The sequence below is a fragment of the Megalops cyprinoides genome, chromosome 25 (assembly GCF_013368585.1).
Source record: "Megalops cyprinoides isolate fMegCyp1 chromosome 25, fMegCyp1.pri, whole genome shotgun sequence".
NCBI lineage: Eukaryota > Metazoa > Chordata > Actinopteri > Elopiformes > Megalopidae > Megalops > Megalops cyprinoides.
In genome coordinates, this window is record NC_050607.1 from 9008305 (window position 1) to 9026849 (window position 18545).

An 18545-nucleotide genomic window follows, 5' to 3' on the forward strand; every position below is an offset into this window, starting at 1 on the left:
GACAGGGAAGGGTCTGACCCGGCCCAGTGAGGTGTCCAGAACGGGAGGCAGAGCAGAAGCGGTGTGGCATGGAGCAGGGTGAGGGTGAGGAAGGAGGAGATGGGGAGGGGGGAAGAGGCGAGGGTGAGGATGAGGAAGGAATGACGAAGATGCAAAAAGCCACGCCCACTTTTTCGCTAGTTAGTTCCTCGTATTCAACTGTCTTAATAAGTTCCTCGTGCGTCGCAACGCGACGCTGCTGCAGCGCGCAGCAAAATTTCAGCCGGCTCTCGCGCCCGGCTGCATAACCCCCAGTTTCCATCGTCCGAAACCTCGGGGGGGTATGAGTTCCCCCCCTTTCCTCTTGCCCCGGGCCGCTGGTCGGATTCGAACCCACAACCTCACTAGTGCGAGGAGCAGATCTTCCTCCGACGCCACAGACACCTTGGCACTTTTCTCCTTTTTTTTTTGCGCGCTTGACAAGCGACTTGGTGAGCGCACAGGGAAAACGGACAACAACGGGCTTGAACCGCAAACCTTCTGCACTGCCCCCTGCTGCCCTTCTGGAGACCTCCTTTGGCCTTTAAAAGGTCAAAGACGGTCGGTTTTGAACCTGGGACCTCTCGCTTCATAGTCCAGAGCTATACCTCTGCGCCGCCAGAGAGTAACGCTGCCTGCTCCCCAGGCCGATTCTTTCTACCGCAGCACCTACCATGACCGACAGAAAAGAAGCGCATAGCCTGGTGTCGGGATTAAACTGGGAATCTCCAGGTTACAAGGGAGTTGATTTACCACCACACCATCCAAACATGAATGGGTTGTGAGTGAGATTCTTCTGCTACTTCATTTAATTGCTTAGGGTTTTCCATGGTTAGAAAATGCATTTGCAGCGATCATCATACAAATTGTTTCATAAGTTAATTGTTTCATTTAATAAAAAAAAAAAAAAAAAATTAAAAATTTGCCGTGGAACTGTTACCTGGATCACTATGACGGTTTGATGTGCTGTGATAAATTACCCACAGTCCTCTCTGGGCCTGTGCATAATAATAAGTTCACCACCTCGTACTCTCCAGGTACTCTCCATGCACTTGGTCACTGGATGCTGTTTAATACACCTCCCCCCCCCCCGCACTCCCTATCTGATTCTCAGATAGTGAATCAGAGACAGAGTGCAGGGGGTGCAGGGGGTGCAGGGGGTGGGGGGGGGGTGCAGGGGGTGCGGGGGGTGCAGGGGGTGCAGGGGGTGCAGGGGGTGCGGGGGGGGGGTATTAAACAATATCAATATCCTCAGCAACAAAGATGGATATTATTCACTAGGTCACTGATTGATGTTTAATACAACCCCCCCCCCCCCCCACCCCCCACACTCCCACACCCCCACACTCTGTATGATTCTCAGATAATGAATCAGAGTGCAGGGGGTGGGGGAGGGGGGTGCAGGGGGTGCGGGGGGGGGGGGGGGGGGGGGAGGAGGTGTATTAAACAGCATCCAGTGTCCAAGTGCATGGAGAGTACCTGGAGAGTACGAGGTGGTGAACTTATTATTATGCGCAGGCCCATAGAGGATTGTGGGTAATTTATCACAGCACATCAAACCGTCATAGTGATCCAGGTAACAGTTCCACGGCAAATTTTTTTTTTTTTTTTTTTTAAATGAAACAATTAACTTATGAAACAATTTGTATGATGATTGCTGCAAATGCATTTTCTAACCATGGAAAACCATAAGCAATTAAATAAAGTAGCAGAAGAATCTCACTCACAAACCATTCATGTTTGGGTAGTGTGGTGGTAAATCAACTCCCTTGTAACCTGGAGATTCCCGACACCAGGCACCATGTTGCTTTTGTCTTGGTTGTGGTAGATGCTGAGTTAGAAGGAGGAGAAAAGATAAAGGGCACCCATGCGTCTCTCAGGTGGTGCAGAGACAGAATGCCAGACTGCAAAACAACAGGTCCTGGGTTCAAGCCCCGTAAGAGCCTTCTCGTTACTTTTGATAGCCAAAGGAGGCTCCCAAACAGGCAGCAGAGGGCAGCAGAGGGCTCAGGTTGTAACAGGAGCTGGAGGCCAATAGAGAGCAGTAGAGTGCTGAGGTTGTAACAGGGGGCAGAGGGCAGCAGAGAGCTGAGGACATAGCAGGAGCGAGAGAGCAGTAAAGCGCTGAGGCTGTAACAGGGGGCAGAGGGCAGCAGAGAGTTGAGGCCAGCGCAGGACTTAGAGGGTGGCAGAGAGTTGAGGGTGTAGCAAGACCAAGAAGGGGCTGATGAATAGGATGACAGATCCATAGGATGAAGACAGGGAAGGGTCTGACCCGGCCCAGTGAGGTGTCCAGAACGGGAGGCAGAGCAGAAGCGGTGTGGCATGGAGCAGGGTGAGGGTGAGGAAGGAGGAGATGGGGAGGGGGGAAGAGGCGAGGGTGAGGATGAGGAAGGAATGACGAAGATGCAAAAAGCCACGCCCACTTTTTCGCTAGTTAGTTCCTCGTATTCAACTGTCTTAATAAGTTCCTCGTGCGTCGCAACGCGACGCTGCTGCAGCGCGCAGCAAAATTTCAGCCGGCTCTCGCGCCCGGCTGCATAACCCCCAGTTTCCATCGTCCGAAACCTCGGGGGGGTATGAGTTCCCCCCCTTTCCTCTTGCCCCGGGCCGCTGGTCGGATTCGAACCCACAACCTCACTAGTGCGAGGAGCAGATCTTCCTCCGACGCCACAGACACCTTGGCACTTTTCTCCTTTTTTTTTTGCGCACTTGACAAGCGACTTGGTGAGCGCACAGGGAAAACGGACAACAACGGGCTTGAACCGCAAACCTTCTGCACTGCCCCCTGCTGCCCTTCTGGACACCTCCTTTGGCCTTTAAAAGGTCAAAGACGGTCGGTTTTGAACCTGGGACCCCTCGCTTCATAGTCCAGAGTTATACCTCTGCGCCGCCAGAGACTATGTTATACCAAATTGACAAAATACTGATTACTTCTCTAAATACCTGTTATTAGAGCTCCAAATGCTGACACCTCGACGTCTTGTAACTTGGATATTTGCTCATGTCTTTGCTTAATTTCTTGTGAAAAATGTTTAATCCACAGTACCATTAGAGACAAAGGCAAATTTATATGAAATGCCCTGAAGAGGCACAAACTTTGTTAGGTAGTTGAAATGTTTGAATTTGATTACCACCTGATTAATACTTCAGACAAGTTTGAACTTTAGTCACCGAGTCAATTTTAAGGGTAAGAAAAACCGATTCCTCAGTCTGTCTTGCATCTGACTTACATGAATTTAATAAACCAGCATTTGTGAAGTGATTACCACTGATCCCAATTACTTTAGATTGTTTGCTATAATCTATCGGTGAACTTATGCCACCTGCTCCCTACTACCAATATGGCCATGTTGTAATGATTAGGTTCCATTCTGACCATTTCCCTTTATAAGATCTTGAGTTAAACTTGTGTGCTGTATTGATTGCCCTCTCATCTTTGAAGGCTATCTGGAAAGGGGCTCTTCAGATAGGTAGATATCAGTAATCTGAAAAAAACCCTCCAGAAAATCAATGTGGAAAATTGCTGTTAGAACAGACAGTTTCTCAACAGAGCAGGAGACAGCTGATAACAGATAGGCTGGAACTCATTGATCTTTTCATTGAGCAGAATTTAATATGCAAAGATTAAGAAAAAATAGTATTTTCAGGGGAGCAGACCAAGCTACTGACACTACAGCTTTAAACACACGGAGGCAAAAATCAGGTGGTGGGGGGTGATACGGTCTCCAGCCAAAGGATTGACTTCTGAACCTATAGAGAGAAATGCCACATTTAGATAATTTTGTTCTGATTTATATAGTTCCACTTACAGTCTAAATAAATCTGCATGCTGTCAGTACATGTCAAAAAACACTTTCATGATGAAACATATACATTAGATAAACCAAACAACAAACCAACCATTTTACTCTGTCACAAATGTTCAAAGATCTCTCCAGCCCATTATATCTATTTTAACTTCAGCTCTTGGTCTGGCTACAAAATTAATTGGTTCAAATTAGCCCTCATGCCTATTGACTCAGCTGTGACTAATGTACAACTACCACCAACAATTCCAGTCAGGAAACAAATGACATATTCCACTATTAATACACCTCTAGCCACATTATCTGCAAGAAAACCTACTATGAAATGTTTCTAAAAGTTCAAAAAGACAGAGATGGTCATCCATATCTTCCTTACTTGAATTTCAGTTCAAGTAAATGTGCTCCTTTGTATAAATTTAGTCAGTCCTCCTGTAGTTTACTGGTCAAAACATTTCACTGCTATAAAAACAGTATATAGGAAAATAGGAAAAGAAATTTATTTATTCATTGCATATCACTCATATTGCTAAAATTGACCCTGCACAGTTTTATACAAATGTATATGTACCAACATATGAGAAATATATGATTTGTGCCTGTAACTTTGCATGCTTATATATTGCATGTTGCATTACGTGAGAAAATACTTTACCCGGTACATCAGCGCCATCTGGTGGTCAGTGTAGGACATTGACGTTCACTGAATTTTTGGGCAAGAAAAAGAAGAAAATTAAAAAAAAATAACCAGGGTATAACCTGATGTCAACTTATGTAAGAATTCAGGAAGATATTGAAACGACATTTAGGATAACTCTGAAACCTATTTCAAATTTATTTACCACGCTACCAAGGAAATATACAAACTTTCATTTGTATAATTCGAACAGAAGTTCAATTCCATCATATAACCACTAGAGGGCATGATCCCCCCCCCCCCCCAAAATCCACCTTTTTCTTTGTTTTCGACGGCAACTCAGTAACATTACACAACCAGCAGAGGGCAGTGTTTTACCAAATCGTGGTCTGCAGTTTCTTGAATACCGGTTCAAATATTAAAAGGTTTTACAGGGTAAAACGTCATCCACAAAGACAAACAACATGCTCTTTCTCAATACACTATCTTCAGTTTTATTTTCCAATTAGTTTATGAGGTTATAGTATTCTAACTATGTAGATTACTGGTCTAAATATTTCACTGTCATAAAAACAGTACATAGGAAAAAAGCCCAGATTAAATATGCAACATTACAGAGGGCTAAATGCACTGTTGGTCTTGTAATCCTAAATTTTACGATGTACCACTTAACATTCCAATTGAGGTTCATGATTATCTGGTTAAACCTAAACACAGACACTCCTTGGCTAGTTAAAGCCAAATCATTAATGTCACCATACAAGACTTCAAGATTTATTAACAGGGAGTGCTTGTAGAAAATGTGCTTTATTACATAGTTCCATAGTAGCATAATCAATGAAAGTGTAGAAAGCTACTGAAAACAATACTGGGATTAATTTAAATGGCATTCCAATTCTCCAGTATGGCATAATAAACATCACCAATGGGGACAAAAACATTTCACAGCACAATTATGGCCAAGGAAAGGCTTTAAATAATTCAGAGATATATTTAATATAAATGGACTCCTCAGCCTCTAGGACATCCAACAACTGTACAATCTACTGGGTTCAAAAAATTTCAGTATGTACAATTGTGTATATTTTTCATATGTACCAACATATGAAAAATATACGATTTCTACCTGTAAGTTTGCATGCTTGTATCCTGATCTCGTTATTGTCTGAGGTAATACAAATATAGCATTACGTGAGAAAATACTTTACCCGGTACATCAGCGCCATCTGGTGGTCAGTGTAGGACATTGATGTTCACTGAATTTTTGGGCAAGAAAAAGAAGAAAATTAAAAAAAAATAACCAGGGTATAACCTGATGTCAATTTATGTAAGAATTCAGGAAGATATTGAAACGACATTTAGGATAACTCTGAAACCTATTTCAAATTTATTTACCACGCTACCAAGGAAATATACAAACTTTCATTTGTATAATTCGAACAGAAGTTCAATTCCATCATATAACCACTAGAGGGCAGGATTCCCCCCCCCCCAATATCAATCTTTTTCTTTGTTTTCGACGGCAACTCAGTAACATTACACAACCAGCAGAGGGCAGTGTTTTACCAAAATCGTGGTCTGGAGTTTCTGGAATACCAGTTCAAATATTAAAAGGTTTCACAGGGTAAAACCTCATCCACAAAGACAAATAATATGCTCTTTCTCAGTACCACTACCTTCAGTTTTATTTTCCATTAGTTTATGAAGTCATAGTAGTCATTTTTGCCACAACCCAGCCATGGTCAGTGGCACAGTGGTAAGTTTATTGCCCTGGAGTCAGGAGGTTCCTGGTTCAATACTTGCTTCGGGTGCATGTTAATCTTTTGCGTTGATCATGGTAGATCCTGAGGTAGAAGGACGAGAACAGAGAAAGCAAGTGCATGACTGTCAAGTGATGCGACAACAGAACGCTGGACTATAGAGCAACAGGTCCTGGGTTCAAATCCAGCATGAGTCTCAAATTCCCTTTTGATTGCCAAAGCCAGCAGCCAGACAGAGGGCAGTAGAGCGCTCAGCTTGTAAGAATAGGAGCTAGAGGGCAGTAGAGAGCTGAGGACATAGCAGGAGGTAGAGCGCAGTAAAGCGCTGAGGCTGTAACAGGGGGTAGAGGGCAGTAGAGAGCTGAGGTTGTAACAGGGGGTAGAGGGCAGCAGAGAGCTGAGGACATAGCAGGAGCGAGAGAGCAGTAAAGCGCTGAGGCTGTAACAGGGGGCAGAGGGCAGCAGAGAGCTGAGGCCAGCGCAGGACTTAGAGGGTGGCAGAGAATTGAGGGTGTAGCAAGACCAAGAAGGGGCTGATGGACAGATGACAGATCCATAGGATGAAAACAGGGAAGGGTCAGGGAGGCAGAGCGAGAGCGGTGTGGTGTGGTGTGGCGTGGCGTAGGGGAGGATGAGGGTGAGGAAGGAGGAGATGGGGGGAGAGAAATGTGTTTGCCATCAATCCCAATGAGTTCAGATGGTTTGCTATACCTATTATTAAAGTCCAACTGCTCCCCAACCATTAATATGGTAATTGTAATGATTATGTGGCCTTGTTGTTCAAAGAACACAAACCAGGTTAGTCCAATTAAAGACAAATTCATTTGGACCGGACACACAAATTATGAAACGACATTTATATAGCCAATGGATGTGCTCTCACAGTTAGCTCACGATTAGCTAATGCACATGCAAAGGGTATTTAATGTGTTAATCTATGACATGTAGAGTTTAGGATGGAGTTGGGGGCTCCCACTCAAAAGTTCACAAGGTCAGCCTTTCTGCAGGTAAATTACTTTCAATGGTTAAGATCACCAGGGTTTAAGGACAGGTGTTCCTATTCACATCATCACCAGAGTGTACGCTCTGATCTGAAATTGACCTATCCCATCATTCCCATACACACAAACATTCATATGAACACTTCTGGCTTGTATTACATCCTAGCTAATGCATGGCCCCACTACGTTATTGAGGCCTTGCACTGTGATACATTTTGACAACATAAAAGAAAGGTTATCAGCCCTACATCATTGACCTGTGCCATTAACCAATTATTTATGCTCTGCACATCACTACATTCACTGACGCGAATGAAGGAGAAAGAACAGGAATAAAACTTCACGGAATATGGACAATCAGTCTGGGGCTCCCCTTCAATGCTTAAGATGGACATCAATAGTCACCTGTGCACATATTGAGGCAAAAAGGAATGCAGACATGCGTTATTAGCAAAAGCTATAAAGTTATTCGCAAAAAACTTTTAGTGGTAGCGTGGATAGAAGTAATTTAGTTAATTGCCTATTTCATCATTTTCATCTACACCCCACTGGGTCTCTCCACTCTGAAGAGACCCAGATGTAGCGTGGCAACATCTGTAACTGACATTGCCCACAATGCTCTGAAAGGTGGTTTTGTCACCATCATCTTTAATTAGTTCCCTGTAAAGGGCAACTGTCTTACCATGAATATGTACAGCAGGACATCCCTTTCTTGTTCCTGATGACATGGCCGCATAACCACCCCTCCTTACCTCACAGAATTTTGGCAGGGTGGTGTAAGGGGGTGTAGTTGTTTCATCTGTCACATTAACTAGCATATTAGCATTCTAACTCATAAGGTACACAACAAAAACATACCAAACATAACACAGTCACATGTTCTGAATGAAAGATGTGCTCTGGCTTTGTAATTTTTCTAATTTCTTTGCTCTTTTTTGTTTATATTACGAACATAAAATCATGAATATTTTACAATTAGCCACAAATTTAGGGACTGTTGTAAGCTCAGTATCACAAATCTAATGGCTACTCGTCTGATAACGTCTCACTTATTCCACAAATGCCATTCCATCGTCAACAGTAACAGGTCAATTAAACCTAACAGATTCAACAGGAATTAAAATGGACTTAACTTTCCATCACTTTCAATGAACTACATTCTTGGTAATGAAAGGCCTAATAGGGCAGCAATTAAGTGAGTTTTATGCAGAAATCGGGTATGAAAACATGCCAAAACCTGACAAAAATAACTCACTTAAAACACCAACACCGAAATCATATGAACATGACAGCTATCACACATCCTTAAACATATATACGTAAATTATGCATTATATTCATTTAGATAAATGGTCTTACGACATTCGGTCTCCATGTCCCTAAGATATTTGGGTCCTCTTTCAGTTGGCGATTGATTTACACCTGGAACACGAGGTTAGGTCACTTCCTGTGGAATTAACTGTCTGTATCAATTAAATGCGTAGAGCGCTAGTCATTTAAAAACAAAGAAAAAAGTCGGAGACCTCAAAAGTACCAAGTTTCTCCACAAGATGGCAGCAAAACACCGTCAATGTCATATTTATCTTGTTTGTGGTTGACGTGAACAGATCATTCCTGTGAAGGTGTCTGCGTACGGTTATGTGAAACATTTCTGCTATCTGAAGTTAACAATTATCATCAGCAGGCATCTCTTCCACCTCTGACCGGGTTTCGTGGCTTAGATCGAAGCCACGAAAGGCTAAGGCTAAAATTAGATGAGTAAATTACTGAATCCCAATTCTTTCAAAACTAGATAAAAATACGTATAATACTTATAATAATAAATATGAATTTGAATATTTAAGTTATGAAGTAAAACCAGTACTTACTGATGTGAATAGCACTCATTCTGCATAATTACCCTGCATCAGGAAGCACCTCAGGTAAACGTTACAGAATTTAATTTTGCAAAAACACTGAAAGGTGAAAATCAACAATAACCAGTAATTTTGTAACATTAAAACATACAACTGTATAAGAGATTTGGCATGTAAACCAGCTATGGTTCATTTTAAGTGCTCGTCGCTTATTTCTCTAAACAAAAATGTACACGGATATGCATGCTGTGCTGGTACATTTGCCACTGCGTCTTCAGGCACTTGTGAGGTCACTCTAGCGCACCGTCCTTCCTCTGTCAGGGACTGGGGAACCGCCACTCCAACCCCTGTCCAACAGAGGCACTGCGCATTTCACCAAAGGCACAAAGTCACCAGCATAATTTACTGCAACCACTGACCACATTCTGCAATCAGGAGCTTGTAAACCAAGCCAAACCAAGACACCTTCAGCAGTCCAGGATCAGGGCTGCTCATCTTCGCTCTCGCCCATTCTCCAAAGACAGCATAACACAATATCATCCACTCAATCCAAATGAACAGATTTAACAAATTAAAACAGATGCCAATCAACATGCATGGTGGGTCCCCGCTGCAGTGGTTTTCGGTCAGTGAGACAGACTGATAAGGGTGCCAAGCTCTGCCTGCTGCTTTACAACATCATACATTTCAACAGAACAATGAAATGAGCAACCTAGGAAACGGTCCTTTAACTTTACATTGGCAAAAGTTCACTTTTTTCACATTTTGAGAACATTTTAAAAGCAGGAAAACAAATGAACATTATCACCGATTTTCACTGTCTGAAGATCAGGGAACACTTACGCTGACCCAGTGAAAATGTCAAACTTTGAAAGCAAAACCTCAACAGAGAACTGGACAACAAGTGCAGGCCCCAGGCGGCGGTGCCAGCGGGCTGAGCTCGCGGTCGTGCCTCTGTGAGATCGCACCCGCAATCCAACAGATCAAACGTGCGAACGCGAGAACGCGAGAACGCAACGCTTCCGCTGGCAAACGCTGCGTTTCGGGCCGAACCAAATTCACAGCGAGCGCCACGCAAGCAAGCTGTGAAATTCCAGAAAACCATGCGATCGCTGGCGCTCATCGAAGACCAAGTGCAATAATCTCAGTGATAGGCGAGCTGAAACAGCAGGCCAAAGTGTCAGGGGGCTCAAAGCGTGCGTGCGGGTGCTTGCGTTTCACCATCACATACAAACAATACACATCAGATACATATATATATAAAAAAACCCTAACATTCTCTTATCACCTGAACACATCAGTATCGTTACAGTAACCTTTGGAAATTGTATGCAGTGTGTTTGTACAAGTATGGAAGCTGGATTGGTACAATTTTAAGAGTAAGCATTCTCTGGACGCGTCTCCCCAGACGTTTTGTTATGTGAATGGCTGGATCCAGGTGAAGGTGTTCCTCGGTGGTGTGTGTTGTGGTCACATCTGGGGTGCATGGGAAACGGGACCGTGTGCGGTCCTTTCGGTCTCTCCTTTGACCGCGCACTGCTCACTCGTCTACTGGTCCTTTTTGTCTCCTGCGTCTTGCTGAAGGTTCTGGTGAACAGAGGAGAAAAGCACATTTCAATAGTAACTAAAAAGTGTGTGTTGAATGAGAGAAAGGAACAGGTGTATATACGTTTAATGAGAGAAGGGAGTTTGTGTGTGTGTGATACCTGTAGCTTCTGGTGCTCTTGGAGGAGTCGGTCATACTCTTGGGTCAGGCCTTCTACTTGCTTCCTCATGGCCTCAGCTTCAGCATGAGACTTTTTCAGAGCTGTGGGGCCACACATCATTCACAGAGAAACTGACTACCACAAACCACAGCTCTAAAGACACACCGTACAACTACACATCACAGTGCTAAAAACATTATATCACTGTCATTTAGCAGATGCTCTTATCCAGAGTGACTTACACAGTTTACAATTTTTATATGTTGTTCCATTTAATACAGCTGGATATTTACTGAGGCAATTATGGGTTAAAGTGAGACACTACAGATGAATAAAAGGTATCACCATGAAACTTTGTCAGTTGATTACTTTCATTATTATAATTTTTTTTGTATTGCAAGCTTTCCAGAAATTCACATTTAAATATGCAAAGCAAAAGCTCATTAAATATGTGCTAATTTGCATATATTTAAAAACCAGAAATGTAGATAATGGATAAAGTTATACTTAAAATATTTATTTCATTTTAACAACATGGTGTGGACCAAGGTTTTTACAGAACAGATTTTAGATACATCCTTTTTTCATTTTGTAAATCAGAAAATACTACGTACAGGTATTAAAAATGCATTTTTGGCACATTTTTAAGAACAAAATATCTAATGAATCAGAAAATAAGAAATGTATAAACAAATTTTTCTATAATATCCTCAAGAATACTGTTATGAATGAATGATATATATGATATAATTTTGAGAAAATGGCCGTTAAAGACATACATTGTGAGTTCATATATTCAATAAGTAGTATTTAATGATTATAGCAACAACAACCCATTCAATGATACCCCCAATGCCCATCAAACAACTAAATATATCTAAATTGTATATATATTGTATTATTATTATTATATGAACTACAATTAAGGATCATAGGCACAGGACCTTCAAATCACTGCGCAGCCCTTTTGTGCCCTACCTGTCTATCACATGTCCTCATGCTGAACTGCATTATCTTTGTTCTATCCATCCCCATATGTAAGACCTTCTTTTAATTCCTGCTGGTGTCTTTTGAGCTTTTTAATTGCTCATTTAAACGGGATATGTGCATTATAAGCCACTGTTGTGTGGCCGGTCTGTCATTATCATCCCCCTGACCTTTCCCCATCTGTTGAATTTTGCGCCTTCATGCACTAACCCCTCGTGAGTCTCTGGCAGACTCGTCGTCAATTTTAGGATCAGGCTTACTTAGCCTGGAAGTTACTCTTCTTCTGGCAATTGATAACTCATCAGGTCTATTTTTACAAGGTTTAACACGAATTCTGCGCGCTTTGCCCATTCTGCTTCCTGGTTTCAAACTTGGTGCCGAACGCAAAGGAGGAAGTTCTGAGCATGTCACATGATGGATTTCAGCCAATCACACAGCCAGAAATGGTCTACAAACTTCATTAGCCAATGAGATTTCGAGAAGCAACCATTTCATCACTCGGTTTGTTCACTGTTTGTCGTCGCTAGAAGGAAAATGGCCATATATGGAGCAGCCAGCATTGTGCTACAGAACACAAGCTTTACAACGAGGTATTACACTCTATGGTTTTATGAAAGATCGCGGAGCTATATCGCGCTCAAAAATGCTAACATTGGCTAAAGTTTCGAAAAATTAGAGGACTTAAGTAGACAAAATGTAGTAAAATAAACATATTTGTGTGTAGTTTGTACATTTTATGACAATAGTGTTGTAGAAGACATGTTATAGAAGCAAAATAACCAAAAATCTGAAAATTGATGAGTGGAAGCAAAAACGTCATTTTTGCCTACCGTGTCTTGCCTTAAGAACCTTCCCGAAAGGTACAGCAGCAGTGCCCCAGCAGGGAATCAAACCAGCAACCTTTAAATTACAAGCCCTGCTCCTTGCCACCATGCTACACTGCTGCCCACTAAACACTGCTACCAACAGCATTAAAGACACTGTACTTGATAACAGGACTGGAGGCGTACTGCATTTGTACTAATCTTGTGTGTGTGCACAGGACATACTTTGGTGATGCCACATGTCTTGATGCTGCAGGCCACCCTTCAGGGCACATGCGAGGGAGGACATGAGGATTACCCACCGTTGTTTGAGGTCGCCAGCTCCTCCACCAGCCTGGTCACCTCCTTTTTCAGAGCCTCACTGCCCTCCCCAGTCTTCTTCTCACCCTTGCCCTCTTCCAGAGCCTGAGAGAGAGGGTGCCAACCATCACTCCATTACACTGACATTACCAAAACATCACCCCACTGCCAAAATCACTCCAGCACCCCAACATTACCCAAGCAGCGCTCCCTTACCCCAACATCACCCCACTGCCCCCCCATCATCACCCCCAGCACTCACCTGTTTCAGGTGCTCGTTGTCCTCCATGTACTTCTTGGCCGCCTCATTGGCGCTGTCTGCCTGGGTCTGCAATGCGGTGCCGGTGCCAATGGCTGTGGCCAGCTGGTTAATCAAGGTGATGACCCGCCTCATGACGCTGTCATCACACACAAATGCACGCACACACACACACACACACACACACACACACACACACACACACACACACACACACAGATGAACATGCAAAAGCACAATTCTTATTGTTCACAGGGCTTAAAGCAACAAATTTTTGTGAGCCTGAGGGAGGGGGCGCAAAATGGGACGCAAGGACATTTAGCGTTACCACAACAGTTTTACATTGCATCAAAATAGAAAAAAAAAAAAAAAAAAAAAACATGAATACAATTTTGTATTACCATGCTCAAAATTTTTCTTAAATGCTATTAAAAGTGAAAAGTGCCTCAATAAACTTCAATAAAAGTTGGTCGAGTAGCGAGATGCTGTGTTACAACTTTGGCCAAGTCATCATCATAGAATTGGACCCATACATTGAAAATTCTGTCCATGTTGCGGTTTGTGGGCTCAAGTTCTGTGAAAACATCCGTTTTGACAGCTTGTGCGCTAAACATTGCCTAATGTGACAGGCAATGTCGTGAGTGGCTAGGTGGCTGGTGGCTACCGTTTTCATCTAACCAAGCCTATCGCCATTTCTTTTTCACCCCCCCGTTCTAATGTCCTTGTGTCTGCGCCAACCTTCACAAGTTTCGCTTCCATGCTCCATCTATTTGAATGCATGCTAGCCTATTGTGCGGTAATCAACTGATACAGCCCCCCGCAAATACTTCCTGGCACCGCCTCACAGAAAGTTGGAACTAGTTGCCGATTGGATAAGAACAGTGCTCTCGTGCCAGTACGTTGCCTAAGCAGGCTACCATTGGTTAAAACTCATCCGAAAAAAACATCACGGCAGTGATTGTTTTTAATAAAATTGCGTGCCGGTTTGGTAATATCAGAGCCCGGATACGCTAGTAATAATTTACTGCCTGATCTAAAATCTCTGCACGCCGAATTTCCGGTGTGGGGCCGGAGATCTTTAACCCATGTGTTCATATATCACAGATATTTTCCCTGGGTTTGTTTTATCAAGGATAAGCAGCTGGGTATGTTTGTAAGAAGTGAAGGCTTCAGAGGATTGTGGCCAGCTCTGCGGAATAGCCAGCACAGACACTCCTATCGCTACAATGCTGTGACGGAGGTCAGAGGTCAGGGGTCAGGGGTCAGCTGCATGAGTGGCAGTGTGTCCTGGGGCGGAGTTAGGTGGTTGCCATGGGCAACGATGGCGCAGCCCACATCATACTCACAGCCAGAGGAAGAGAGAGAAGCCCGAGATGTAGAGATTCCTCTGGGCGCGGAACAGCTTCATGTGCAGGTGATCGAACATATTGGGGTGCAGCTTGGCGTCTTTACCATGCTCCGCCCCCGAATACTTCCGCACTTCCCGCACAGCATCTACAGGGGGCGACAGGGAGGCAGTGAGTAGAAACACTCATGGGTACCACTGCTGTGCTACTACAGATCACTGTAAAGCATCACTGGCAATAACACAGACATACAGCACATCAGTGAAAACGACCTAGGAAATACCTTACACCCCGTGGAAAGATGGTTCTGCTAAGTAGTTCCTTGCATAAGCTAAGATAAACAAAACAGGACCACTTCTTCCCTGAGTATAAACTGCCAAGCTTTTCTCCATCACAACCTCAACACATCAGGGCAGCAAAGATGGCAGCTTTTTCATAATTCCCTCTCAACCATCTCTTTTCAGGAACTTGGCTGCCATTCATTTTCCTTCATCTCATTTTCATTTTAAATTCTGTTTCCTCCCCTTTGCCTGTGGAAGAGTGCCTTCAGCCCCATGTTTGGAAAGCCCTCTGTAACGGAGTCTGCTTTCTGCCTTTTCACACCCCAGAAGGGCCTCTTCAAAAAGGCAGTCTCTTCCTGGAATTCTGTTACAGCAAAGTGCTTAAACGGTGTGTCACGCTAAAGCTGGCCACATTATCAATATTACTTACCAAGGAAGAGAACAATGAGGATTATTATCATAGTCAGGAAGCCTTTATTCCAGAAGCGGGCCACTTTGTTCCAGATGTTCAATTTGAAAATGGACTGCCATCTACAAATGTCAGGAAATGTAATCAAACTGACATGCAGTGGCAAATCTGTAACTACCTGGAAAAAATGCTAACAGTAATTGATGTCAGTCCCAACACATTACAAAATATGCAGAACCCTTGAGAAATGTCTAGTTCGGTTACACAAGTTAACTTGTGGTAGGGCCTGAATAGTGTAATGCTCACGATCACTGGTGTAGGAGTGTGTTGTCACCCTGATCTGACACTATTACTCATTCAAGTTTAATGGATACAATTCTGTTCTTTTGTGCTGGAAGTCACTCTGGATAAGAGAATCGGCTAAATGGTGGCGGTGTAGCATAGTGATTGCCGGTTCGATTCCCCACTGGGGCACTGCTTTTGTACTCTTGGGAAAGATACATATCCAACAATTTGGTAACCTCAGTAAATATCCAGCTGTATAAATGGATAACGTAAAAACTGTAACCCTTGTAAGTCGCTTTCCATGGCAGTATTTGCTAAATGACAATGATGTAATGTAGTGTAAATCAATGCAATATAATGTAAGAGGTGAATTTGGACCTGCATCTATGCAAGGTTTGGACCTAACTCTGCAAGCTGGAATCCACCCTATATGCCAGCACAGAGCTTATGATCTTTAAGACCTTATGAACCACCATCTTGGCTCAGCATCAGCGTACGGTATGTAGAGCCAAAACGTGGTGGTGGTTTCATGGGAACATGTAATTCAAGCAACGGGATTGGTAAACACATGCATAAACCCCAGTCCAGCTAAGCAACTTCCCTGAGTTTCAACTTAAAATAACATTAAATGCGAAGTTAGCCTCAGATGCACCTATTAAAAGATGACTGTAAGCGACAGGTGGTTGTTCACAACAGCCCCAGGTAGCTTTAGTGCCCTGGAAATGAACTGTGTTCTCTAGGGCACTGCTCATTAAGCAATGATGCAATAATCAATAATGATCAAAGCCAACTGCAAGAAGAAACAGTAAATGGTACATTCTAGAATGTTAAAAATATATTAATAATAATAACTATGGTTGCCTTGGTACCTTTGGGCAGAAATGAAGGGCAGGCAGAGGATGACGAGGATTCCGATCTCTATGTACAGGAAGAGTGCTACGGCGGTCCACTGCAGAGTCATCCTCAGTCAATTCTAGCAGGAAAACCCCCCCCGAAACAACAATTTTGCAATGTGCTTATAATGATCTCACATCCACTGGACAAAAAGGACTTCTGTTGCAGGTCAGGATTAAACCACAGAATTATTGGAGATAACTTTAAATTTTGAATGTGTAAGAGTGACTCTCACAATGGAAGCTGGCCTATATTCCAACATCTGATTTCTTTGTCCTAAACTAATGTGTTACTAAGTTTATGATTCTAGATTCTGTGGCACAAGCTTAATAAATCCACAACTGTTCACATCAAAAATGAATGAGGAAGCAACGTTAGAAGAATTTGCATTAACTGTTTTTGCATGGAGGTTCACCGTTTTCACTTCTCTACTTCTAACACAACTCAGTTACAACACGGCTGAGACACTTTCCTATATCAGCATGACTTCTTCACTGTGTGATGTTCACTTTATCATTAGCTTTATTTCATTATCTGTGCCCTTACTGTGAAATCAAATACTATGAAGCTCTCTCTCTCTTTCTTTCTCTCTCTCCATCTTACACACACACACACCTTTGTTCCTGTTGAAAGGAGACGATCTTCTTGCCACCAAATCGTTTAGAATGAAACACCTTTAAGAGTCACAGAGAGAGAGAGAGAGAGAGAGGTTGAGTGCACTTAACTTTTGGCAACTGGCATAAATAATCACAAACTTCCTCCTTCTTGCACATATGCATCAGTTCAACACACTGTAAAAATGTCATTACGGAGATGTAAACGTGAGTTTAGGAATTCTGGAACACACAATGGGTCCCTGTTTTGCAACTTATGCTATAATCACCTTATACAATTCTCTATTAACATAGCTACTCTGAACAAAGTTCATGTCAGATTTGCCATATCTTGCTTGGCATTGCGTCAGGGGAGAAATCCCACATACTCATTCCGCAACAATGCAGCTAGCTACCTCTGGGCAATATTTGTAATGGTTAGCAGGGTAACTATACGATTATGACAGCCGGTCCGACTGGTACATTGACATGTCACGCAATCCGCACTGAAAGATCAATATTTTAGCATCTTATTACATACATAATATCTGGCTAGTTAAATAACGCCATTTACTTTAAACAATGTAAACATCTAACAAAATAACTTAAGAACTTTGGTGCTACATGGCTGCAGATGTCCCTAGCAAATATTGTCCAACAACAGCAACACTCAACGGTAGAAATATCACTATTCTGTACTTGCAAGCCATCTCCCCCATGTTCAACGCTTACACCATTCTTTCACCTACACTATAGCGATTATAGTGCTTGCTGTTTTTACCGCTAAGGTAGCTAGGTATTTAGCTAGGCTGCTACATTTGCTGGCTTAGCCAAATGAATATTTTCAGTATTTAAACTGACGAACATTATCGATTCCCAACAACCAGGTGTAACAAGTTGGCGGGATCGTAGGTCAGAAATGACTAAACCGCAGCCAACGCTGGCGTGTTGCACTAACGAGCTTCCTGGCTAGCTAATAAAGTTGATAAACGATCTTACTTGCAAGCCACCAAACATTTCGAGCGAGTCGACTACTTTAACGAGTCGACACTTTAACACGACTTGACAGCATACTTCTTTGCATTATTTAGAAACACAAAAGGGCGATAAACTTTACCCAGCACAAGTTTTCTGCTCTTCACCTCGGGCATCTCTTCGCCTCTTCCTGTTTCAGCTAACGTATATGCGTCCCATTCCCATGACGTCACACGGCAATGTGCTCAAAAATGGTTTTTTTTAATGCTACTACGTCATACTGTTTTAGAAAGGTTACATCTAAACTACTAAACTAAATATGTAATGCAATATATGCCATCACATTTCTACCTATAAATCATCTACTGATATACTTAGTTGCAGTGGGCACTCGAATTACAATCCTTTAAAGTCATTTGCCCATTTATGGGACAGACTCTGACCCACCTGACATGCTAGAAGCCCAGGTGGAGTTTTAAGACATTCAATACAGCAACCTGTTTCCTTAGAAATACCTGGACAGCATTTTCCAGTATACTTTTCAGTGCGTAAGCACTCGGAAATTCTATGCTGTTACACGCAGTTGCGTATCGCTCTCACACAAACAC

The 18545-nt window shown here is 42.8% G+C and overlaps 1 protein-coding gene and 1 long non-coding RNA gene across 2 annotated transcripts; both read right to left on the reverse strand.

Moving 5' to 3' along the window:
* Positions 1 to 3679: 3679 nt before the first annotated feature.
* On the reverse strand, positions 3680 to 5759 carry LOC118771779. Its single transcript, XR_005004622.1, has 3 exons — positions 5670 to 5759; positions 4480 to 4527; positions 3680 to 3771 (listed from the first exon to the last, which is right to left on the reverse strand). It is a non-coding gene; the product is annotated as an uncharacterized LOC118771779 (long non-coding RNA).
* A 3493-nt stretch (positions 5760 to 9252) lies between these two features.
* On the reverse strand, positions 9253 to 18142 carry LOC118771915 (B-cell receptor-associated protein 29-like). The gene is made up of 9 exons (XM_036520085.1): positions 18080 to 18142; positions 16985 to 17043; positions 16345 to 16448; positions 15212 to 15312; positions 14501 to 14648; positions 13158 to 13293; positions 12898 to 13000; positions 10785 to 10885; positions 9253 to 10665 (listed from the first exon to the last, which is right to left on the reverse strand). The coding sequence occupies exons 3-9, from the start codon at positions 16434 to 16436 to the stop codon at positions 10627 to 10629; spliced, it is 720 nt and encodes a 239-aa protein (XP_036375978.1). The 5' UTR covers positions 16437 to 16448; positions 16985 to 17043; positions 18080 to 18142; the 3' UTR covers positions 9253 to 10626.
* Positions 18143 to 18545: the final 403 nt, after the last annotated feature.